The following is a 25,922-nucleotide window of genomic DNA, read 5'->3' as shown; positions in this document are numbered from 1 at the left end:
ATGTAGATCAGACCTTTCCCATGCCAGGTCAAATGCAATTGCTAGGAACACCTTGGATCATTACGCTCTCTCTCTCTCTCTCTCTCTCTCTCTCTCTCTCTCTCTCTCTCTCTCTCTCTCTCTCTCTCTCTCTCTCTCTCTCTCTCTCTCTCTCTCTCTCTCTCTCTCTCTTCTCTCTCTCTCTCTCTCTCTCTCTCTCTCTCCCTCGGGCGCTCTCTCTGTCTCTCTCCCCTTGTCTTTCTCTCTCGCTCTCTTCATCTCTCCTTCCCATTTTCTGTCTGTCACTGGTCTCGGTTTGATAAATAAAGTACACGTATATCCTTATTTTCTCCTGTGTGTGTGTGTGTGTGTGCGCTCTTGCATGTGTGTGCGTGTGTGCGCGCGCATGTATATCCGCGTGTGTGTGTGCACCCCCCCCCCCCCCCCCAGCACCACGGGCGTCGCCCTGCCCCGCCCCTACTACATGGCGGACGAGGACGACGAGCGCCCCTTCATCTGCTCGCTGGCCGTGGACAACGGCATCATGGCGTGCTCGGACGTGCCGACGCGGCGTCAGGGCGGGCGTAACTGCTGCATGAGCAAGGAGGATGCCCTCTCCCGCCAGGCCCAGGGCCTGGGCGCCGAGCCGCTGCCCGGCAACGGCAGCGCGGGCGCGGCGGGGCTCTGCGTCAACTGGAACCAGTACTACACCCGCTGCCACACCGGGTACAGCAACCCTCACAAGGGAGCCATCAACTTTGATAACATCGCGTACGCTTGGATGCGTCATCTTCCAGGTGGGCGGGTGTGTGTGTGTGCGCGTGCACGGCGCGCATGTGTGTGCTGCGTTTGTGTGTGCGTGCTGCACGTGTGTGTGTGTGCTGTGTGTATGTGTGTGTGTGCACTGTACGTGTGTGTGTGTTTACTTCTATATGTGTGTGTGTAGTGTTCTATGTGTGTTCTTCTACGTGTGTGTGTGTGAGTGTGTGTGTGTTCTTCTATGTATGTGTTCTCGTGTGTGTGTGTGTGTTCTCACCGGTGTGTCTCCCCAGGTGATCACTCTGGAGGGCTGGGTGGAGATCATGTACTACGTCATGGACGCCCACTCCTTCTACAACTTCATCTATTTCATCCTCCTCATCATCGTGAGTGACAGCCGCCGCGGCCAATCACAGCGAGACATTATAATTGTGACGGTCACATCTCAGTTAATTGAACAATACAGATAAACAGCAGGCACAAACTATACACACACACACACACACACACACACACTCTAAAGCCACTGTGGGATACTTTGAGTCAGATTATGCAGTTAGATCTTTTCGGTCTGTTGCCAAGTTACTGAGTAGAGGATGTCACTGCAGTAGAACACTGTAATCTATCTCTGTCTCTCTCTCTCTCTCTCTTTCTCTCTCTCTCTTTCTCTCTCTCTCTCTCTCTCTCTTTCTCTCTCTCTCTCTCTCTCCCTATTCCTCTCTCTCTGTGTATAGAGAGACACATCCTGTTTAGATTCTAAAGAACTGGTCAAACATCCCCATAATGCTCTTTGTTTCTGATAAAACACTTGCAGCAGCCTCTGCTCTCCTACTGTGTGTGTTTGTGTGTTTCAATACGTTCTCATAAAGCAGTGTGACTCCCCTCCCCTCTCTCCCCCTCCCTCTCTCCCCTCTCTCCTCTCTCCTCTCTCCCCTCCCCTCTCTCCCCTCCCCTCTCTCCCCTCTCTCCTCTCTCCTCTCTCCCCTCCCCTCCCCTCTCTCCCCTCCCCTCTCTCCCCTCCCCCTCCCCTCTCTCCCCTCCCCTCTCTCCCCTCTCTCCTCTCTCCTCTCTCCCCTCCCTCCCCTCTCGTCCCTCCCCTCCCCTCTCTGCCCTCCCCTCTCTCCCCTCCTCTCCCCTCCCCTCCCCTCCCCTCTCTCCCCTCTCTCCTCTCTCCTCTCTGTGTCTTGTCACTTATGTAACACAAGAACTTTTATTGTCTCTTTATTGCTGTTTTAATTAGCTGTATTAATATGCAGTCCCCCTCCTCGATCCACACCTCTCAACCTGCCTCTCTCTCTCCTCATTCTTGAAGACATCCGTCAAGGCAGTGTCATAAGCCAAGTCTCTCTCTCTCCCTCTACATCTCTCTCTACATCTCTCTCACTCACTCACACTCACACATTCAGAAACACATGGTTAAGTGAGGCTAAGGACTGTGTCACCTCTGTCAGAGGGTCTGGAGCTGGTGAGCTGACAGTCTCATCCCCTCAGGCTGGGTGTCTCTGGGGAACGTTCTGTTAGTGGACGACCTCCCTCTTCACTGTCAACACAACACAGCCAGAACACTACACTGCCTACAACACAACACAGCCCAGAACACTACACCGGCCTACAACACAACACAGCCCAGAACACTACACTGCCTACAACACAACACAGCCCAGAACCACTACACTGCCTACAACACAACACAGCCCAGAACACTACACTGCCTACAACACAACACAGCCCAGAACAGGAACAACAGCAGAACTGAGTGGACTAGAACCGAGTCGAGCAGAGCAGAGCAGGATTAAACAGACGCACACAAACACTGATCTCTCACACACTACACCCTCAGTGTAGTTATATCCTCAGTATAAATATTTTATCATACATCTCTCAGTGTGTTTGATCGCCGTGGCGACCCTGTTCCCTCATCTGAGCCCTCAGCTTAGAGCATCGGCATGGAAACCAGCGACCAGCAGTCTGTGCCCACAAATCCCTCTCTTCAATCAATAAGGACCAGCAAGCTCACAAAGCCAGCTCTTCTATAGCTCTCTCTCTCGTCACACACACACACACACACGCGCACACACACACACACACACACACAGATGGGATCAAATACGGACTAGAGCAGAGTTATCTAGGTTTACCATCAGTATTGATCTGAGAGGAGAGACTGAGGATTCTCTCTCTATGTCTCTCTCTCTCTCTCTCTCTCTGACCTGGTCTAATCTTCACCTTCGCTGCCATTTCCCTCCTTTCTGCCGTCCCTCGATCTTCCTGCTCTTTATTGTCCGGCTCTTTCTGCCTCCTGGTCCCAGTCTTCATCTCTCCCTCTCCTTCCTCTCTGCTCCCTTCCACTCTCTCCCTCTATCCTACCTTTCTTTTTTCCCTCCTTCCCTTTCTTTCTCTCTCTCTCTCTCTCTCTCTCTCTCTCTCTCTCTCTCTTCTCTCTCTCTCTCTCTCTCTCTCTCTCTCTCTCTCTCTCTCTCTCTCTCTCTCTCTCTCTCTCTCTCTCTCTCTCTCCTCTTTTTACGATCACTCTAAGGCTTTCCATTAAGAAGGGGCTCATCTTTTATTCATCTAACATGGAACCAGCTAGTCTCCAGTCGATAAACGCCACCTTAGTTCCCCTCATGCTCTCTCTGGCGTTCCCTCTGCCTACCTCCCTCTCATTCTCTCTCTTTCCTCCTTCGGTCTCTCCCCCTAGATCCCCCCCCCCCTCCCTCCCATCATCTCCGTCTTCTCCATCGACATGCGGCCAGGCGGTCATCTCTAACCCGCACGCCTCTCGACGCTCACGTTCAATTGCAAGTCTGTCCGACGCATTTCCCGCCCTCCTCAGCCAACCCTGCGTTCCGTTCTCTCCCCCCCCCCCCCCCCCCCCCCTCCAGATCGGCTCCTTCTTCATGATCAACCTGTGCCTGGTGGTGATCGCCACCCAGTTCTCGGAGACCAAGCAGCGGGAGCACCAGCTGATGCAGGAGCAGCGGGCCCGCTGCCTGTCGTCGTCCACCGTGGCCAGCCTGGCCGAGCCGGGCGACTGCTACGAGGCGCTCTTCCAGCTGGCGTGCCACGTGCTGCGCAAGGCCAAGCGCCGCTCCGCTGCCCTCTACCGTGCGCTGACGGGCCGGCCACGCGGCTTCGCCGGGCCCGGGAGGGGGGGGGGGGGAGGGGCGGGAGGAGGGGAGAGGAGGAACGCGAACGGAGGAGGGAGGGAGAGGAGGGGAGAGAGGGGTCGTGGTGAGTGTGCGAGGGGAGGGGGGGTCTTCCGATTTTTCTTTACTTCCCCGGGAGGCTGCTCGTGAACAGTCTCTTCATCTCTTTTTTCCTCCTCTTCATTTTCTTCATCATCCCTTCCATCCCTCCTCCCCCTCCCTCCTCCAGCCCCCCCCTGCCCCCACCACTCCAAGCCGGACCACGCCTCCCCAATTGCCCTCACCGTGTCCCCCCCGACCGACGTCTGTCCCCATTGCACCGTGGCCCTGTCGATCGGCGACGGGGCGGGGCCCGCCGGCAGCCCGGCCAATGAGGAGGCGGGGGAGGGAGCCATGGAGGAGACGGACAAGGCGGGCGGCCAATCGGCGGCGAGAAAGGAGGAGGCGGGAAGCGGGGGACGAGGCTAAGCCCTCTGGGGGATGTGGCCTGCGATGCAGGGAGTTGGGGTATGAGGTGAAGATGAAACTGTGGGGGATCGTGGAGAGCAAGTACTTCAACAGAGGGATCATGATCGCCATCCTCATCAACACCATCAGCATGGGCATCGAACACCACAACCAGGTGAGCTGCCTGCCTGTCTATCTGACTGTCTGACTGTCTGACTGTCTGTCTGTCTGTCTGCCTGTCTGTCTGTCTGTCTGACTGTCTGTCTGTCTGTCTGTCTATCTGACTGTCTGACTGTCTGACTGTCTGACTGTCTGACTGTCTGTCTGTCTGTCTGTCTGCCTGTCTGACTGTCTGACATTCTGCCTGTCTGCCTGTCTGCCTGTCTGACTGTCTGACTGTCTTCCTGCCTGCCTGCCTGCCTGCCTGTTTGTTTGTATCTCTTTCTGTCTGTCGATATCTTTTCCTCTGACTCTCCCCACCTCCTCTCCTCTCTCTGTCTACCTCTTCTATTCTTCTCTGTAGTCAGTGTAGCTTGATGTGTTCCCTCCTCCATCTCCTATTCAGGTTGCCTGGGGTCACACACACACACACTTAGGCTATCAGTACTAAAACACTGCACACTTTCAGTCTATCTTTCCCCCCCCCCCCCCCCCCCCCCCCTCTCCTCTCTCTCTCTCTCTCTCTCTCTCTCTCTCTCTCTCTCTCTCTCTCTCTCTCGCTCTCGCTCTCGCTCTCGCTCTCGCTCTCGCTCTCGCTCTCGCTCTCGCTCTCTCTTTCTCCCTCTCTCTCTCTCTCTCTCTCTCTCTCTCTCTCTCTCTCTCTCTCTCTCTCTCTCGCTCTCTCGTTCTCTGTCTCTCTCATCTCGGAGAACTACAAATAGAGGGGGTGGACAGGGAAGACAGCGAGCGAGCGAGCGAGAGAGAGAGTCTCCTTTGGGAGGAGGGAGAGTGTGTCTGTTTATGGAAACACAGCTTCTGTAAGTGCTGGGTGGTGGTTACCCACCTGTTACCACACACACACGCACACACACACACACACACACGCTCTCTCTCTCCATCTGTCGCTCCGGAGGTAACACCAGGTAGCCGGTCTGCGGCGTAGTGTCTCCCTCAGAACCACTGCAGCTCAGATCACAACTGACCCAGGATCCGCCCACACAGCACTGCTCATTCACCTGTAGTCTCTCAGATCACACACACACACAAACATAGTCCTCATTGACTCCCTGATGATTATTTTACCTCCTAAATGTCAGCGGCATCAGCGGTGATGTCATAGAGGAGCTCCGCAGACTGAATGGTGATGAGGTAGCGATCACGACCGAGCCAAATATAGACCCAGACAGGTTCTGCTGTTTTTGGGTGTATGTCTGTGTGTATGTGTGTGTCTGTGTGTGTGTATGTGTGTGTATGTGTGTGTCTGTGGTAATGGGAGTAATGGGAAGGTAGAGAGAGAGCGACTGAGAATTTGTGTGTTTGTGTGCGTGTGAGAGAGAAAGAGAGAGCAAAAGAGAGGGAGAGAGAGGGGTGGAGGGAGGGAGGGAGAGAGGAGAGTCAAACTGTGAGGTCTAAGTGTGCATGAAAGGAATACAAAGACACCCAGTGACAGGAATCAACGCTGGGGCCACGATAACACTGGCCGGGAAACGGAGAGAATAATGGAAGAGTAAAATAGGAAGGATGGAAGAAAGGATGGGGGAGTGAGAACGAGTGTATCAAAGTCCAAACGAAGTGTTCATTCCTGCTTTAATGGACTGTTTACTGTATGACTGATCTGTGTTCAAGCTTGGCTCTGCTGTGGTACAGTAGTATGTGCTGTATTGTCCAATAGAATTGCAGTCTGTGAGTGTGTGCGATTGAGTGTGTTTATGTGTGAGTGTGAGTGTGTGAGTGTGTGTCTGTGTGTGTGAGTACTAGTGGGCCATTGTGCCATTCCGTGCCCTTTCTGACTGATCAATGCAGCCAAATCGATCTGGGGAAATTGAAATGCCTGATAACTAGACAGAGAGAGAAAGAGAGAGAGTGAGAGAGAGACATAGAGAGAGAGAGAGACATAGAGAGACAGAGAGACAGAGAGACAGAGAGACAGAGAGACAGAGAGACATAGAGACAGAGAGACAGAGAGGGACAGAGAAAGAGAGAAAGAGACATAGAGAGAGACAGAGAGAGAGTAAGAGAGATGGAAAACGAGTGAGAGAGATAAGAAATGGTTTTCTCGTATATTTTCTCTGCCTTTCCTGCTCCCTGTCAGGGTGTGACTCGCCGGGCTGGTTGCTCTTTGTGTTTGAAACACAACAAGTCTTATTTTCTACAACGACACACGGGTGGATTAATTCATCCCTTTGTCAGGAGACTGAAAGGAAGCTTGTATGATTAAAATCTAATTATGTAACAAGTACATCAACAGCTGGAGATGGTGTACAGCTCCAGTGTGTCTAGTCCCACACTCTCTTTCTCTCCCCCACTCCTCCACCTCTTTTGTTTCCCTCCCTCTCTCTCTCTCTCTCTCTCTCTCGCTCTCTCTGTCTCTCTCCATCCCACCCTCCTTCTTTCTTTCTCTTCCTGTATTCCCTCTCCCCTCCCTCTCCTCTGCCTCTCCCTCTCATCTCCAAGCCCTCCCAGATCTACAAAATCGTCTTGGAATCTGTGTTTCCTCACTCCTCCTTGTTCTCTCTGTCGTCCCCCTTACCCCTTCCAGCGGAAGAGCTGACTAATGTCCTGGAGATCTGCAACATTGTCTTCACCTCCATGTTTGCCCTGGAGATGATTCTGAAGATCTCTGCCTTCGGCTGCTTCAGTTACCTCAGGAACCCCTACAACGTGTTTGATGGAGTCATCGTCATCATCAGGTTCGTCTCCAGGGGTTTACAGACATTCTGGGGCAGTTTATAGGACTTCTCAACATTCTGGGGCAGTTTATAGGACTTCCCAAAATGCTGGGGTAGTTTATAAGACTTCCCAACATGCTGGGGTAGTTTATAAGACTTCCCAACATGATGGGGTAGTTTATAAGACTTCCCAACACGCTGGGGTAGTTTATAAGACTTCCCAACACACTGGGGTAGTTTATAAGACTTCCCAACACGCTGGGGTAGTTTATAAGACTTCCCAACACACGCTGGGGTAGTTTATAGGACTTCCCAACACACGCTGGGGTAGTTTATAGGACTTCCCAACATGATGGGGTAGTTTATAAGACTTCCCAACACACTCTGGGGTAGTTTATAGGACTTCCCAACATGATGGGGTAGTTTAGTCATCAGAATGTGTTTGATGGTTTCGTCATTCTCGGGAACATACAAGGTACTGTTGTAGCCAGTTAGTCATCACAGTGTAACAGGGTCAAAACATAGGACTAGCAACCTGACCGCTCTTGGATCAAAACCCGGATTATTAACGGGAATGTTTCATTCAGTTTGTCATTATTTCCATCCTGAAAGCAAACTGTGCTTTAATAATGTAAGAGTTGCTGAATGCAACCACCGGAATCTCCTGTTAACCCCTTACATAACCCCAGTGCGCTGTGTTGTCTAAAGGGGACCATAGAAAGGGATCCACTGGTCTTCTCTCTTCTCTTCATGTAATGTGTGTAGGCTGAGGATGAGGATCTTTGATGTGTTCAGAGTTAGTGTGTGTCATCTTGTTACCTGGCTTTATATCTCTCTCTCTCAGGCTCCTTTTTGTAATCCTCTTTCAAAGACAGATCAAAGCTTTTCACGATACCAAAGATCAAATGCCGTGTCCGTTTGAGCAGGTTGAACGTCAGTGTGCCGAGATATCATTTGTCTTCCTCTCTCTGCCCTCTGCCTCTCTCTTTTTCCCCCTCCTATTCTCACCCCTCGCTCTCCTCCCTTCCTCTGCTCCCTTCCTCTGCTCTCGCCCTCTGCCCTCTAACTCTCAACTGTCACTTCTCTCTTCCTTTCTCTATCTTCTCTCTCTCTCTCTCTCTCTCTCTCTCTCTCTCTCTCTCTCTCTCTCTCTCTCTCTCTCTCTCTCTCTCTCTCTCTCTCTCTCTTCCTCTCTCTCCTTCTCACTCTCCTCTCCTCTCTCTCTCTCTCTCTCTCTCTCTTTTTCTCTCCCTTTTTGTCTTACGGTCTCCCTTTCTTTCTATTTTTTCTATTTCTTCCTCTCTCTTTCCTTCTCTCTCTCTCTTTGTTTTTTCTCTTTCTCTCTTTTCCTTTCTTTATCTCTTCCTCTCTCCCTCCCCCCTCCCCCTCCTCCAGTGTGTGTGAGATCGTGGGCCAGTCTGACGGGGGCCTGTCTGTGCTGAGAACCTTCCGGCTGCTGCGCGTGCTGAAGCTGGTCAGGTTCATGCCTGCTCTGAGGAGGCAGCTGGTGGTGCTGATGAAGACCATGGACAACGTGGCCACCTTCTGCATGCTGCTTATGCTCTTCATCTTCATCTTCAGGTACACACACACACACACAAAGACTGATGTAGACACACACACACACACACACACACACACAAAGACTGATGTAGACACACACACACACACACAAAGACTGATGTAGACACACACACACACACACACAAAGACTGATGTAGACACAAACACACACACACACACACACACACACAGACAAAGACTGATGTAGACACAAACACACACAGATAGACATACACAGATGCAGACACACATTTAAAACATAACCTTCTTGGGTGTACATACTACGTAGTGTATCCAGAATGGTGTGTGTGCGTGTGTGTTGCAGTATCCTGGGGATGCACATCTTCGGTTGTAAGTTCAGTCTGAAGACCGAGGCTGGGGACACTGTCCTGACAGGAAGAACTTTGACTCTCTTCTGTGGGCCATCGTCACTGTCTTCCAGGTACACACACACTCACTCTCTCACACACACTCACACATTCCGCATGTCTGTGTGTGTTAACCTGGATGTGTGTGTGTCTCCTTCAGATCCTGACCCAGGAGGACTGGAACGTGGTGTTGTATAACGGCATGGCAGCCACTTCCCCCCTGGCTGCTCTCTACTTTGTGGCCCTCATGACCTTCGGGAACTACGTCCTGTTCAACCTGCTGGTGGCCATCCTGGTGGAGGGCTTCCAGGCTGAGGTGAGGCTCTGGAGGCGGCCATCTTGGTGAGGTCGGACGCCACGGTGTTGAGCAGTTCGTCGATAACAATGTCTCTCTTTTTCCCTCTCTCTCTCTCTCTCTCTCTCTCTCTCTCTCTCTCTCTCTCTCTCTCTCTCTCTCTCTCTCTCTCTCTCTCTCTCTGCCTCCCTCCCTCCCACTCTCTCTCTCTCTCTTGCTCTATCAGGGAGACGCTAACCGCTCCTACTCAGAGGACGACAGGTCTTCGTCTAACTTTGACGAAAGTGAGAAGCACAACGACTCTCTCAAGTTGTCTGGTGAGGAACCCGTTCCTTCACCTCAGCCAATCAGCTGGCAGTGTGGGGGCCCATTTCCTTCACCTCAGCCAATCAGCTGGCAGCGTGGGGGCCCAGTTCCTTCACCTCAGCCAATCAGCTGGCAGCGTGGGGGCCTAACCACCAGACACATGCTTTCAGCTGGCAGCATGAAGGGGCTTTCAAACAGTGTCCTTTGAGCGTGTGTGTGTGGATGAGTGACAAGATTTGCATGGGTATGTGGTACACTGTGTGTGTGTGTGTGTGTGTGTGTTTGTATATGACAGAGTGTGTGTGTGTTTGTATACTATATTAGAGAGAGAGTGTGTGTATTTGGATGTTAGAGAGATTGATGTGTGTGACCTCTGACCTCTGACCTGTCCACTCCAGACCCTAAGCTGTGCACCCTGACCCCTAACGGACACCTGGAGCTGACCCCTGTGGGGGGGTCGCGGGGGTCGTTCCCTCAGGAGAGGTTGACCTTTGCCCTGGACTCTCGGAAGAGCAGCGTGATGAGCCTGGGGAAGAGTAGCCTGGAGAGACGCTCGCTGTCCCTGGTAACACACACACACACACACACAGACACACAGACACACACACACACACAGACACACAGACACACAGACACACAGACACACACACACACACAGACACACACACACACACAGACACACACACACACACACACAGACACACACAGACACACACACACACAGACACACACACAGACACACAGACACACACAGACACACACAGACACACACACACACACACAGACACACACACACACACAGACACACACACACAGACACACACACACAGACACACACAGACACACACATACACACACAGACGCACACATACAAACTCACACGCAGACACACAAGTACTGTGCAGTGTCTACCTTTACCTGGGTGAGGTAGAGTGCTCCAGTCTACCTGTAGCTAGGTGAGGTACGGAACGTTCCGGGTGAGGTAGAACACTCAGTGTCACCCGTCTAACCCGCCTGCCAAACCCCAAACATGCGCTCCAGCGAGGTTTCTATGGAAACCAGAGGTATGGCTGGGAAGAGATCGGTGTGATTGACAGGATGTGCAGTCCTCCCTGACAAAACATGCAATTAGGCTGTTTAACCTCTGCTCGCTCGTCCTCAAGCCTCCCTTTGTTTCTGACAGCTGTACTGAATCACAGCTAGCTTAGCTTCACCCTGTAAAACAAAACGCATCTCGTCACATCTCTTCTCCTGCTTTTTTTGTCTCTCGTCTGACGGTTTCTTAAGAAAGGGATGTTCTGTATCTGTCTGTAGTTTCCTGTGAGGTTCCTCTGAGTCAAGCAGACGTAGCGACAAGTTCTTTTGTGGGCCACCGTCTCGTGGAAGTCATCTTTCTAACTATCACTTCGGTTGTCTTGGTTACAGCGCCGAGGCCGCAGTTCCCTATACCACAACTGGGGGCGCCCTACCCCCGCCCAGTCCGCTTGGACCCGCAGGTACGAAACACCCTCCGCCGGGAACTAAGAACGTTTTTTATAATTAAATTGAAATTGGATTAGATATGATTGGAGTAGATTAAATGAGACTGAAATCACACGAGAGCAGCTGTTTATGTGGTTGAGTATTTATCAGTATGCGATTAACCTCTAACCCTGATTAACCAGTAATGAACCCCGTTTTAACACGGTACTGGATATTTAATGTTTTGAATGAACTGTGAAAGCACAGGTGTACCTTTTTTTAAACCCTTTTGTCATCATTTGTAAAACATTTGGTTCAAAAATCCTTGAAATTAAAAAATAAATAATAGAAAAACCTGTCTGAATGTGGAGATGTATGAATCCTGACTCTGGTCCACCCTCCCCCCTCCTCCAGGTCCAGTTGGAACAGCCTGGGCCGTCCCACTCAGGGCATCTCCGGAGGGGTGGTGGGGGGCAGCCTGCGAGTGCATGGCAGCACCAGCCCCCACGCCCACTACCACTCCCACCCCTCTGAGCACGAGTCCCTCCTGAGCCACCGCCACCCCCACCCTCCCCCCCTCCTCGCCCGCGGCCGCCTGCCCCCCCAGAGGGCCCGGAGAGCCCTCTCCCTGGAGCTCCCGGAGGTTCTCCGTGCGTCCGGCCAGCCGCCAGCCCGCCCCGACCCCAGGGGGAGGGCTGGGTCTGGGGCAGGGGGGCCGGCGGGGCTGGGTGGAGGTGGAGACCACCATGACTGTAACGGGAAGACGCCGGCTCAGCTCATAGGGGAGGTGTTTCCTCAGCTCAACACCCGCAAGGGCAGGACGGAGCTGGAGGAGGAGACAGACTATGTGAGTGATGGTGGTGATGGTGATGGTGGTGATGGTGATGGTGGTGATGGTGGTGGTGGTGATGGTGGTGGTGGTGGTGGTGGTGGTGATGGTGATGGTGGTGATGGTGGTGATGGTGGTGGTGGTGGTGGTGGTGGTGGTGGTGGTGGTGGTGGTGATGGTGATGGTGGTGATGGTGGTGGTGGTGGTGGTGGTGGTGATGGTGGTGGTGATGGTGGTGGTGGTGATGGTGGTGATGGTGGTGATGGTGATGGTGGTGGTGGTGGTGGTGGTGGTGATGGTGATGGTGGTGATGGTGGTGATGGTGGTGGTGGTGGTGGTGGTGGTGATGGTGGTGATGGTGGTGGTGGTGGTGGTGATGGTGATGGTGGTGGTGATGGTGGTGGTGGTGGTGGTGGTGATGGTGGTGGTGGTGATGGTGGTGGTGGTGGTGATGGTGGTGATGGTGGTGATGGTGGTGATGGTGGTGGTGATGGTGGTGGTGATGGTGGTGGTGGTGGTGGTGATGGTGGTGGTGATGGTGGTGGTGGTGGTGGTGGTGGTGGTGGCGGTGGTGGTGGTGATGGTGGTGGTGGTGGTGGTGATGGTGGTGGTGATGGTGATGGTGGTGATGGTGTTGGTGGTGGTGGTGGTGATGGTGGTGGTGGTGGTGGTGGTGGTGGTGGTGGTGGTGATGGTGGTGGTGGTGGTGATGGTGGTGGTGATGGTGGTGATGGTGGTGATGAGGATGGTCTCTTATAGCCCTAGACACACACTGAACACACTTTCTTTGTCATCTCATCCTTCCCTCATTCTCTCCTCTCTTCCTCTCCTCTACTCCTCATCCTTCCTCCATTCTCTCCTCTCCCCTCCCCTCCCTTCCCCTCCCCTCCCCTCCCCTCCCCTCCCCTCCCCTCCTCTCCCAGAGTCTGTGTTTCCGTGTCAGGAAGATGATTGAGGCGTACCGGCCTGACTGGTGTGAAACACGGGAGGACTGGTCCGTCTACCTCTTCTCTCCCCAGAACAAGTGAGTCTGCAGCAAGGGTTCCTACCCCTGACCCAGGTCGAATATTTGTTCCTACCCCTAACCCAGGTCAAATATCTGTTCCTACCCCTGACCAAGGTCGAATATCTGTTCCTACCCCTGACCCAGGTCGAATATCTGTTCCTACCCCTGACCCAGGTCAAATATCTGTTCCTACCCCTGACCCAGGTTGAATATCTGTTCCTACCCCTGACCCAGGTCGAATATTTGTTCCTACCCCTGACCCAGGTTGAATATCTGTTCCTACCCCTGACCCAGGTTGAATATTTGTTCCTACCCCTGACCCAGGTCGAATATTTGTTCCTACCCCTGACCCAGGTCGAATATCTGTTCCTACCCCTGACCTAGGTCGAATATCTGTTCTTACCCCTGACCCAGGTCGAATATCTGTTCCTACCCCTGACCCAGGTCGAATATCTGTTCCTACCCCTGACCCAGGTCGAATATCTGTTCCTACCCCTGACCCAGGTCGAATATCTGTTCTTACCCCTGACCCAGGTCGAATATCTGTTCTTACCCCTGACCCAGGTCGAATATCTGTTCTTACCCCTGACCCAGGTCGAACATCTGTTCCTACAGTAAGGAGAGTGCATAATCTGCATTGTCTTGTGAAATTGTGTTGATCAGAATAACTTCAAACTTCATGTATTTTAACAACATAAATGAAGGACAGGAAACCAAAGCTTTTCTGTGAGTCTGTAACTAGAAGCGTACGCTGTGATTGGTCAGTTTTCTCAAAATGACTTTTCTCCACGAAAGGCCTCTAAGGTCAGAAGTAGTTATTGTTTCAAGCTGTGTGTTTTATTTTCGTTTTTTTTTCTTCTCAATCATCTGACCCAATTCCATGCCGAGTAGACAGGTGGTTCAGCCAGAGAAAGAACTGGAAGAAAAGAAAATCACTCAGTCGCGGCCTCTCACTATTTTTCTACCCTTAAAGGCACTTCAAGGGAACCTGGGCCTCTGGGCTGTGTTTTAGCTCTGTGGCAGGTGCAATCTGTCAAGCAGGGAGTGTGTGTGTGTGTGGGTCTGCTTACTCACCTGTTTGTTTATGTACTATGCGTGTGTGTATGTCAGTGCGTTCCTGAGTGTGTGTGTGTGTGTTGTGTGTGTGTGTGGGAACTCTCCTGTGTGTGTGTCTGAGTGTGTGTGTGTCCGAGCGTGTGTGTGTGTTGTGTTGTGTGTGTATGAACTCTCCTGTGTGTGTGTGTGTGTTGTGTGTGTTGTGTGTGTGTGTGTATAAGTGTGTGTGTGTGTCATGGAGCAGATGAAAGGAGAAATCAACAAATAAACAAAACAACAAAACCAAGAGTCAGTCCAGCCCCAGGTCTACGCCAGCGGACACGATCAATACAGAGGAGCAGGTTGCCAGGTTTGGGTCGATGGAGGGGGTGCAGGGTTGCCAGATCTGCAGCAAAGTGGCTAGATTAGAGTATTGATCCACTCAAGCTGATACTGAGACACTATCGGCCAATAAGGGCAGGATACGGTGTTGGTGTGGTCGACCAATCACAGACCATGATCATCTTCTTACATTTACATTTACATTTACATTTAGTCATTTAGCAGACGCTCTTATCCAGAGCGACTTACAGTAAGTACAGGGACATTCCCCCCGAGGCAAGTAGGGTGAAGTGCCTTGCCCAAGGACACAATGTCAGTTGGCATGACCGGGAATCGAACTGGCAACCTTCGGATTACCAGCCCGATTCCCTCACCGCTCAGCCACCTGACTCCCTCCCTCTCTTACGCGTCTCTGTTTGTTTGTGTGACCTGCTGAGTCGTGCGCAGAGTCACATGTCGAGAGTTAGAACACTATCAGGTGTTCCTGATCTGATGCCACTGTCCTCCTTCTCTCCTCTCTCTGTCACCCTCCTCTTCCCTCTCTCCGTCTCTCTCCCTCTATTTCTGTCTCCACCTTTCTCTTCTGCCTGTCTTCTCTCTCCCCCTCTCTGTTGTCACTGTCTCCACCTCTCTCTCTCTCTCTCTCTCTCTCTCTCTCTCTCTCTCTCTCTCTCTCTCTCTCTCTCTCTCTCTCTCTCTTTCTCTCTCTCTCTCTCCCCCCAGGTTCAGACGGATGTGCCAGTCCATTATCGCCCACAAGCTGTTTGACTATGTAGTTCTGGCGTTCATCTTCCTCAACTGCATCACCGTGGCTCTGGAGAGACCCAAGATCATGCAGGGCAGTCTGGTAAGAGGAGCCCCTCTCTGCTCAGATGTCATGACCCAAGATCATACAGGGCAGTGACAGACAGAGACACTGCGCTACATTCTTTATTATGACCATGTGTTAGAACATTTATGAAGCTGGGTACCCCTGGCGTCCATTTGAGGTCTTATGATGCGGTAGTTTGTGAACTTTATAGAAGTTTTGGGTTGAGGATAGCTTTGTGAGCTTTTTTCTTTGTTTTCTCTCCCCTCTCTCTCTAATCTTCTTTTCTCTACCTCTCTCTCTCTCTCTCTCTCTCTCTCTGTCTCTCTCTCTGCCTCTCTCTCCCTTTCTCTCCTTCTCTTCACTCTCACCTGTCTTTCCTTCCAGGAGAGACTCTTCCTAACCGCATCTAACTATATCTTCACTGCTATCTTCGTAGCTGAGATGACCGTCAAGGTAACAATCATCCCTTTCTCTACTCCTCTCCTTCTCTCCTTCTCTCTTCCTCCTTGTCTGTCCTCCTCTCATCCCTTCTCTCCTTTTATCCCTCTCCTCCTCTCTTCTCCTCTCCATTATTAACAGGCAGATGGATAATTATCCTCATTAGAGGGCTATCTCTCATCAGCTAGCCTCTGGCTAGTGCTGTAGGGTCTCACTGCACACACACACACACACACACACACACACTCACACACATACAAACACATACACACACAGACACACAGAGACACAAACACGTACCTCACATACCCATTAAAAAAAATAAACCCACTCTTCATACAATTTCCCACACAAATGTCTCCACACACACACACTCACACACACACACACACTCACTCACTCACACACACTCACACACACTCACACACACTCACACACACACATACACACTCACACACACTCACACACACTCATACACACTCACACACACACTCACACACACTCACACACACTCATACACGTACACGTAATTAAACATGAACAGAGTTGACCCACTCTGTTTCATCCCCTGGTCATGTCTGAAGTTACCCTCAAAATCATCCATTATTAAATACACTTTTCTCTCTCTGCATTTTCCCTGGGCGCCAGAATCATCACGCACACATACACACAAACTTTCTCAGTATTGATTTATTTATGAATGTGACTGATGAAGACTTCATATATGTAACATAAAACAAAGATATGGCCAACATCAGCACTCTGTAAGAACGCTTAGAGGCGGTGTGTGTGTGTGTTTGTGTGTGTGTGTGCGAGCATGTGTGTGTGTGTGTGTGTGTGTGTGTGTGTGCGAGCACATGTGTGTGTGTTCCGACCTGGTCCTGAACTTTCTTCTCTCTCGGGTATTTTTCCAGTGTGTGATTATGATTTCAGTCCTTGTGTTTTCACTGATCTTTTCTCTCTTTACGTCTGAGTTAGTTGGCCAGACTTTACTTTAATGTTCTCTCGCTCTCTCCCTCTCTCTCTCGCTCTCTCCCTCTCTCTCTCGCTCCCTCTGTTTATACCTGTGTCTGCTGTTGACAATATTGAGTTTGTCAGCTGTGCCAGCCCACTTCAATCTCTCTCTCTCTCTCTCTCTCTGAAGGCTCATTAAGCTCCCATGTTAATTAGAGTAAGATTCCCGCAGAAAGTACTCATCCTCACCTCTGTCTTGTCACACACACATTCTAAGGCTGCACACAAACTCTCACATACACACACACACACACACACTACAAACTGCTACGCACATGCACACTTTCTAAGTTGATTTGGAAGTAATTGAATTTCAGTCTGCTAGTATGCAGAAGCATGGCCTAAGGGGCCCTGATTATATGATATATTATAGCATGGCTGTGAAGATGTTGCACTGCAGTGGGCCCGTGGATGTCCTCTGTGGTCCTTATGAATATAGAGACGTTTTCTACGTTCCTTATGAATATATATATATAGGAGTCAGGTGGCTGAGCGGTGAGGTAAGTGGGCTCGTAATCAGAAGGTTGCCAGTTCGATTCCCGGCCGTGCCAAATTGACGTTGTGTCCTTGGGCAAGGCACTTCAGCCTACTTGCCTCGGGGGGAATGTCCCTGTACTTACTGTAAGTCGCTCTGGATAAGAGCGTCTGCTAAATGACTACATTACACTAAATATAGACCTTCTAGATGTTCTTACAGACATTATATACAGTATGTTCCTTATGAATGTATGGATGTTCTACATGTTCCTTATGAATGTATGGATGTTCTACATGTTCCTTATGAATGCATAGATGTTCTACATGTTCCTTATGAATGTATGGATGTTCTACATGTTCCTTATGAATGTATGGATGTTCTACATGTTCCTTATGAATGCATAGATGTTCTACATGTTCCTTATGAATGTATGGATTTTCTACACGTTCCTTATGAATGTATGGAATTTCTACCCGTTGCTTATGAATGTATGGATTTTCTACACGTTCCTTATGAATGTATGGATTTTCTACACGTTCCTTATGAATGTATGGATTTTCTACACGTTCCTTATGAATGTATGGATTTTATACACGTTCCTTGTGAATGTATGGATTTTCCAGATGTGGATTTGATTACGCTCACAAGATTTCTGTGGTCTTCTGTGATTTAAGGGCTGGTAGTGCTTCCCATCAGTACTGCACTGTGTGATTGTGTGCGTGTGGTGATTGTGTGTGTGTGTGTGTGTGTGGGGGGGAGGGATAAAATGATAGATACATTTTGACAGGAACTGTATCCATATGCCAGCATCTGAATCCACACTCATGTTAGATGTTCTGGTCTTCAGTTTGAGGTCTCCTGGCAACAGCTTCAGAAGTGGCAGAAAAGCTAAACAAAAGTACACTTTTCAATTTATCTTTCGTTTATTTTTGTTCTGTTTTCATTATTTATTCTGTCCTTCTCCTCCTTCCTGTTCAGACTCTTTCTGTTCATCCCCGGGGATATTACCTGCCAGGGGTGCCGTGGCAACCGTTGGCATGGCTCCCAGTGTTTGTTGCGTGCCTCCACCCCCGGCGTCTGTCACCACGGGGACTGGCAATTGTAGTCGCCAAGCGACTCGTTTGGTGTCGAAAGCGTCAGGCTGACAGTGTGTGTGTGTGTGTGTGTGTGTGGCCCTCGTAGGACTATAGCTGTCTGAGAAAATGTCACTCTCACTGTGACTTTGTGTGTGTGTGTGCCCCCACGCTCCAACTCCATTTCCTTTTCTTCTCCCCCCCCCTACTATCTCCCCCCCCCCCCCAGGTGGTATCTATGGGGCTGTATCTAGGGGAGAAGGCCTACCTGCGCAGCAGTTGGAACATCCTGGACGGCTTCTTGGTTTTCGTGTCCTCATCGACATCGTGGTGTCCATGGCGGGCGGGGCCAAGATCCTGGGGGTGCTCCGAGTGCTCCGCCTGCTCCGCACGCTGCGCCCCCTCAGGTGGGGAGAAGTTACTGCATGCCGGCCGGCTCCCTTAGTAGGAAGCTTAATGGAGACATGGTCCACCGCCTCCATCTAACTCCATCCCCCCTTTCTACCCCCTGTTATACCTCCCTCCATCCCTCCTCCCACCCCTCTCATCTCTCCCTCCCTCCTACCCCCCCCCCCCCCCTCGTCTCCAGGGTGATCAGCAGAGCCCCGGGGCTGAAGCTGGTGGTGGAGACCCTCATCACGTCCCTCAAGCCCATCGGGAACATCGTCCTCATCTGCTGCGCCTTCTTCATCATCTTCGGCATCCTCGGGGTTCAGGTGGGGCGCGCCGCAACAACAACAGCGTCAACAGCAGCTTGTAAACAACAACAACAACAACAACCTCCATGACGATCCTTTCATCGATCTCCATCCTCCCCCCCCCCCCCCCCTGCAGTCTAGTCACACACGGGGGCACCACACTATTCTTTCTTGACTATACTTTTCCTTCCTTCGCTTCTTCTTTCTCTCTCTCTGTTTCTTTGTCTTTCTTTGTTTTCTCTCCCCTCTTTCTCTCAAAATCTTCTTTTCTCTCTCTCTCCTCTCTCTCTCTCTCTCTCTCTCTCTCTCTCTCTCTCTCTCTCTCTCTCTCTCCTCTCTCTCTCTCTCTCTCTCTCTCTCTCTCTCTCTCTCTCTCTCTCCTTCTCTTCACTCTCACCTGTCTTTGTGCACTAGTTCCTCTATGATTCATATGGTCCAGCCTGTCTGGATCAGTGTTCAACATCCCTCTTTCCTCTGCACATCTCCTGGTACCTTCTACCGTGCCCTCACCCCCCCCCCCACCGTCATTACGCTCCTTTCGTTCTCTCCTTCTATCCATTCCTTCTCCTCTTTTCTCTCCTTCTGTCCATTCCTTCACTCCATCATCTCACTCCACTTCCCTATTCCCTCCCCCGCTCCTTCTTTCAGCTCATCTCTCCGTCCTCCTCCCCTCTCCCCTCCTCGTTTCTCCGGGGCGTGTATCTCTGTGGGATCAGCAGAGAGAACATCTCACTCAGGAGAGGAACACAGACTGCTGGTCTCTCCCTGCTGCCAGAAGAAGCTCCCATGACACTCTAAACTCACATCTAATTACCAGCTAGCTTCAAACACCGCGGAGAGAGGGAGGGAGGGCGAGAGAGGGGGGTGTGTGTGAGAGAGAAAATGAGAGTAACAGTTTTTTAGGTGTTATTATCAATTACTTTATGAGCTGAAATTAGTATGTGTGTGTGTGTGTGTGTGTGTTTGTTTGACTGTGTGTGTGTTTGAGTGCATATGGGTGTGTTGTAAGCTAAGGGAACCTGCTGATTGTCGGAGAAATTTAGAATGTAAGGTTATATTCTGAAAATACTGGTGCTAGCATTCCTTTGTCAGTAGAGCCCTCTCCCCACATGACCTATAGATGACACTAGGCTTACGTAAACAAACTGACCTAGGTTGACCATTATCATACTAGAGGTGCAATAAACCTTATCTGTGTTGAGAGAATCATATGGTCAAGCCTAGGGTCGGAGAACTCTGTAAGTTTCCACGTGCACGCGCACTCTGTCTCTGGGATCAATCGTATTGACAGCTGATATGCAGGGGAGGAGACTTCTCACCAATAAATGGTCTTACCTGAAGACTTGTGAACCAGACAAACTTTGTAGCACAATGGCGTGTGATGTTTTTGTCTCCTTGTGGGCCGGCCGCAAGCAATAAAGCTTTCTTAAACTTGTTCACTGACTGACTGTGCAATGCTTGATAGATTAATATTTCTGACACTAATGGAAGCTTCTCTCTCTTCCAGCTCTTCAAAGGGAAGTTCTACTACTGTGTAGGCCTGGACATCAAGAACATTACTAACAAGTCTGACTGTCTGTCCGCCAGCTACAGATGGGTTCACCACAAATATAACTTTGACAACCTGGGACAGGTATGAGCGGGAAGTCTCGTGTGTGTGTGTGTGTGTGTGCCTGCGTTCGTGAGGAATCTCAGTTTTGCTAGTGTGTTGCTGAAAAATTCAAAAAGAGGTATTTCTGTTATGTGTGTGTGTGTGTGTGTGTGTGGATCCTCTTTACACATCTAAATCAATGTTTGTGGTGTGTGTGTGTGTTCCAGGCTCTGATGTCTCTGTTTGTGCTGGCATCCAAGGATGGTTGGGTCAATATCATGTACCACGGTCTGGACGCTGTGGGCATAGACCAGCAGGTAACACACACACACACACACACACACTGCACACACACACACTGCACACACACTGCACACACATGTTAGGGGACAACACTAGGTCAAACCCCTGACAGACTACTGATTGAATTTACTATTGATTCCAAACAGCCAGATCTTATTACAGTGAGCACTCGGCACCTATCAGAGGAAGTGACATCACTCGTGACACTGATTCAACAGTATAATAAAAACCAAACCTTATCTCTTCTGTATTAGCTCTTCCTCTCACCCTCTAACCCCTTCTCTCCGTTCTCTCCATCTGCTCTATCTCTCAATCTCTCTTCATCCCTCACTCACCCGAACCCTCCTCCTCCCTTATCTCTCTCTCTCTCTCTCTCTTTTTTTTCAACCTGATGACTATTTTCATTTCCTTAACCCTGACTCTCTCTCTCTATTGGTTCCCCCGTCTTCTCTCTCTCCGTCCCCCCGTTTCAATTAACCCTTTCCCCTCTGCCAACATCATTTTCACCCACACTATCTTTTCCTCATCTGCCCTTCTCTGTCCCTCCCACATCTGCTTTGACCTCTCTCCTCCCCCCTCTCTCCTCCTCCCCCCTCTCTCCTCTCCTCCTCCCCCCTCTCTCCTCCTCCCCTCTCTCCTCCTCCCCCTCTCTCCTCTCCTCCTCCCCCCTCTCTCCTCTCCCCCTCTCTCCTCTCTCCCCCCTCTCTCCTCCTCCCCCTCTCTCCTCTCCTCCCCCTCTCTCCTCTCCTCCCCCTCTCTCCTCTCCTCCTCCCCCCCTCTCTCCTCCCCCCTCTCTCCCCCCTCTCTCCACTCTCCCCCCCTCTCTCCTATCTCCCCCCTCTCTCCTCCTCCCCCCCTCTCTCCTCCCCCCTCTCTCCCCCCTCTCTCCTCCTCCCCCCCTCTCTCCTCCCCCCTCTCTCCTCCTCCCCCCCTCTCTCCTCTCTCACCCTCTCCCCTCCAGCCGGTGATCAACAACAGCCCCTGGATGCTGCTCTACTTCATCTCCTTCCTGCTGATCGTGAGCTTCTTCGTGCTGAACATGTTCGTGGGCGTGGTGGTGGAGAACTTCCACAAGTGCCGTCAGAACCAGGAGGTGGAGGAGGCCAAGAGGAGGGAGGAGAAGAGACAGAGGCGCATGGAGAAGAAGAGGAGGAGTAAGGGAGGGATGGAGGGAGGGAGGGACAGAAAGCTTGAGAAAAAGCAGGAGAAGGAAGAGAGGGAGGTAATTAGCATATCGAAGGATGAAGAGAGTTATGGGGGATTAAAAAATGTACAATAAGGAGCAGAAGGTGGTATAGATTGTAAAAAGAAAATCCACATCCTTGGTAATGAGAAAAGTTTGGTTTGGGACACTTGGCCACAAGAGTGGGATGTGTAAATGGATCTTCTTAGTCACATGGTTTCATTTAATATAAACTAGTATATGATTATATGACCATGTAAGTATGACCATTAATCACTAGGGCTCATTTGAGCCTATTTTACCCCTGGCCTTGGAACAGGGACATTCATCAGAGCACTCACATAGATTACATCTCTCTCCCCTTCTGTATCTGCATACTCTTATTCCTCCTTCTCTCCTCTCTCTTTCCTCTCTCTCTTTCCTCTCTCTCTCATCTCTCTCTGTCCTCTCTTTCTCCTCTCTCTCTCCTCTCTCTCTCTCTCCTCTCTCTCTTCTCTCTCCTATCTCTCTCTCCTCTCTCTCTGTCCTCTCTCTCTGTACTCTCTCTCTCCTCTCTCTCTTTCCTCTCTCTCCTCGCTCTCTCCTTTCTTTCCATCATCTTCCCTCTCTTTATTCCACCTCTCTCGCCTCTAACCTCTCTCTCTCTTACTTTACCTGCTTACACTTATTCCTTTCCCTCCCTCCCCCCCTCTCCTCCCTCCCTCCTCCCCCCTCCTCCCCTCCCCTACCCCCTCCTCCCCTCCTCCCCTCCCCCCCTCCTCCCCTCCCCCCTCCTCCCCTCCTCCCCTCCTCCCCTCTCCCCTCTCCCCTCTCCCCTCCTCCCCTCTCCCCTACCCCTCCTCCCTCCCCCCCTCTCCTCCCTCCCCCCCTCTCTTCCCTCCCCCCCTCTCCTCCCTCCCTCCCTTCTTCCCCCCCTCTCCTCCCTCCCTCCCTCCCTCCCCCCCTCTCTTCCCTCCCCCCCTCTCCTCCCTCCCTCCCTTCTTCCCCCCCTCTCTTCCCTCCCCCCCTCTCCTCCCTCCCTCCCTTCTTCCCCCCCTCTCCTCCCTCCCTCCCTCCCCCCCTCTCTTCCCTCCCCCCCTCTCCTCCCTCCCTCCCTTCTTCCCCCCCTCTCCTCCCTCCCTCCCTCCCTCTCCCTCCCAGAGGCCCAGAAGCTGCCTTACTTCTCTAATTACCACCACGTGCGCCTGATGATCCACACCCTGTGCACCAGCCACTACCTGGACCTCTTCATCACCTTCATCATCTGCATCAACGTCATCACCATGTCCCTGGAGCACTACAGCCAGCCGCAGGTGTGTGTGTGTGTGTGTTTGGAAGGATGTGTGCGAGGGGGTGTGTGCATGTGTGTGTTGGGAAGGGTGTGTCTGTTTTGATCTGTGTGAATATCGTCTTGTATATAGTATTTGCTCTCCTTTATCCCACACTCAATCTCTCCTCCCCTCCCCCTCTCTCCTCCCCTCCCCCTCTCTCCTCCCCTCCCCCCTCCTCCCCTCCCCTCCCCCCTCCTCCCCTCCCCCTCCCCCCTCCTCCCCTCTCCCCTACCCCTCCTCCCCTCCTCCCCTCCCCCCTCCTCCCCACCTCCCCTCCCCCCTCCTCACCCCCTCCCCTCCGCCCCTACCCCCTCCCCAGTCTCTGGAGACAGCTCTGAAGTACTGTAACTACTTCTTCACCTCCACCTTCGTGGTCGAGGCCGTGCTCAAGCTCATCGCCTTCGGCTTCCGACGCTTCTTCAAGGACAGGTACACACACACACTCTCTCTCTCACACACACACACACACACACACACTGTCTCTCTCTCTCACACCGTCTCTCTCTCTCATACACTGTCTCTCACACACGCACACATACAATATTCATCAATCCCTCCATCTGTCCCTCCATCCTCCCCCACCCATCTATCTGTCAATCTATCCATCCTTCCCGTCCTCTCTTCCCCCCAACCGGAATCCCACAATTTGTTTTTCATCCCTCCATTCCGTCTACCAGTGTGTGTGTGTGTGTGTGCGTGCGAGCGTGTGTGTGTGCAAGTGTGAGTGTGTGTGCGCGTGTGTGTGTTCAGAGGAATAGGGATGTTTCTTCCTCGCTGTCAGGGGGCATATGTCCCCCCCCCTCCCCCCTCCCCACAGGGTGTAATAAAACCATGATTAGGAAACTAATCGCTTCATGGTCTTCACGGTGACTATTATAAACCTATAGATCAAGCATGATCATCTGCGGAGGGCGTGGTTGGCACGGCGTGTGACACACGGTGTGTGTGTGTGTGTGTGTGTGTGTGTGTGTGTGTGTGTGTGTGTGTGTGTGCGTGCGCGTGCGTGCGTGCGTGTGTGCGCAGGTGGAACCAGCTGGACCTGGCCATCGTGCTGCTGTCGGTGATGGGCATCATCCTGGAGGAGATCGAGATCAACGCCTCCCTGCCCATCAACCCCACCATCATCAGGATCATGAGGGTGCTGAGGATCGCACGAGGTACGCACACACACACACACACACACACACTCCGTCATACACACACACTGTCATACACACACACACACTCTGTCATACACACACTGTCATACACTTACGTTTCTATCACCCTTCAACTCTGTGGAATAAATGTACATTTCATTTCACAATCCCATCAAAAAGGAGATAATTATAGGCCTTGGCCTTTTCCTCTCTCCTCGAGGCCATTGAGACCACTGAACGGCCACATGGGAAATATGGTAATTACTGTAAGAAGATAGGTGGAATAAAGAGCAGGGGGTAATCTGATTGGAAAGCAGTTGTTCAGATGCCTGCGTGTGTGTGACTGTTAGCTACCATAGCACAACAGAAACAATCTAAAATAAGAGATGGGGGGGGGGGGGGGGGGGGGGGGGGGGGGGGGAAGGTAGCTTGCGTGACTGAGGAGAGACATTTCCTCCATCATACTCCAGTTAGTAGCTAATGATGAAAGGGTGTGGGCCCGTCATAGTTCCCAGCAGGCTTTGCTTCGGTTGCGTCGCTTCACCGTTTGCCTTAGATACCGGGAGCTCTTGTTCTGCTAGCCGTAACTGGTAACGGTAGAATGTGCCTCCGTTTCTACCAGAGTCACAGCCTTCGTTTTTACTCCCAGGAAATTAGACCGCTGGGAATTCTGTGTAGGGGCTTTGAGACTGCCGGGTTATCTCAGGGTCTCTCTCTCTCTCTCTCTCTCTCTCTCTTTCTATCTTTCTCTTTTCACCAAATCTTTCCCCCAAAAAATTCTCCCCTCCCTCCCTCTGATTGAGAGCCTGTTCCTCCCTCTCCTCTCCTAGTGCTCAAGCTGCTGAAGATGGCTACAGGGATGAGAGCGCTGCTGGACACGGTGGTGCAAGCTCTACCTCAGGTGTGTATTCACTTACACACACACACACACACACACGCATGCTTAAACACTTCTACACACAACACACACACATACACACATGTTGTCAAGTTCACACACACACTAATCCCTTTCAGGGTGTGGAGGTGGGGTATTATAAATATCCCTCACCCCGCTCCTCATTCCTTGATGACTTGAAAACTCCTCTCATTTAACCTGGGAAAATAGAGCTTTATTGCAGGTATTAATCTGACGGTTTATATATTCCTCCTCCCCGACTGGTGGTAGGAGTTATTGAACGTGTGTGTGTGTCTCTGGTGTGCACGCAGACCAGAGACACACACATGCACACACACACCAGAGACACACACATGCACACACACACACACACCAGAGACATGCACACAAACACACACACCAGAGACATGCACACACACACACACACCAGAGACATGCACACAAACACACACACAAACTTCCACACTCACACACACCAAAAAGACCATCCCACTCTGAAGACATTGCAGTAGCTACATTCTCAAATCAATCCATCTTTTACCTCCCTTTTTCTGTTCCTCTGTTGTTGTGATCTCCCAAGGCTATTTAAGCTTAAAACCTTCCCTCTCAGCACACAAACACA

General features: G+C 51.3%; 1 protein-coding gene across 1 annotated transcript in view; it reads left to right on the top strand.

The window, feature by feature from the left end:
* Window positions 1–429: 429 nt before the first annotated feature.
* The window catches only part of LOC134015705 (voltage-dependent T-type calcium channel subunit alpha-1I-like), a gene marked incomplete at its 5' end in the record, with an annotated part of 33,566 nt that continues 8,073 nt past the window's right edge, over window positions 430–25,922 (top strand). The window contains 28 exon segments of the mRNA XM_062455262.1: window positions 430–763; window positions 765–776; window positions 1,032–1,124; window positions 3,621–3,969; window positions 4,114–4,295; window positions 4,297–4,506; window positions 6,945–7,180; window positions 8,555–8,740; window positions 9,048–9,106; window positions 9,109–9,164; window positions 9,251–9,406; window positions 9,612–9,702; window positions 10,090–10,256; window positions 11,117–11,187; window positions 11,567–11,999; window positions 12,905–13,005; window positions 15,088–15,211; window positions 15,560–15,628; window positions 18,408–18,489; window positions 18,492–18,585; window positions 18,768–18,894; window positions 20,384–20,509; window positions 20,695–20,784; window positions 21,732–21,924; window positions 23,094–23,245; window positions 23,583–23,692; window positions 24,287–24,420; window positions 25,233–25,330. Coding sequence (XP_062311246.1) covers window positions 430–763; window positions 765–776; window positions 1,032–1,124; window positions 3,621–3,969; window positions 4,114–4,295; window positions 4,297–4,506; window positions 6,945–7,180; window positions 8,555–8,740; window positions 9,048–9,106; window positions 9,109–9,164; window positions 9,251–9,406; window positions 9,612–9,702; window positions 10,090–10,256; window positions 11,117–11,187; window positions 11,567–11,999; window positions 12,905–13,005; window positions 15,088–15,211; window positions 15,560–15,628; window positions 18,408–18,489; window positions 18,492–18,585; window positions 18,768–18,894; window positions 20,384–20,509; window positions 20,695–20,784; window positions 21,732–21,924; window positions 23,094–23,245; window positions 23,583–23,692; window positions 24,287–24,420; window positions 25,233–25,330 — 4,135 coding nt within the window.

This window comes from Osmerus eperlanus, unplaced genomic scaffold, assembly GCF_963692335.1.
Source record: "Osmerus eperlanus unplaced genomic scaffold, fOsmEpe2.1 SCAFFOLD_86, whole genome shotgun sequence".
Taxonomy (NCBI): domain Eukaryota; kingdom Metazoa; phylum Chordata; class Actinopteri; order Osmeriformes; family Osmeridae; genus Osmerus; species Osmerus eperlanus.
The sequence above is the reverse complement of the archived record's forward strand: the minus strand, read 5'-3'. Positions and strand labels throughout refer to the sequence as shown.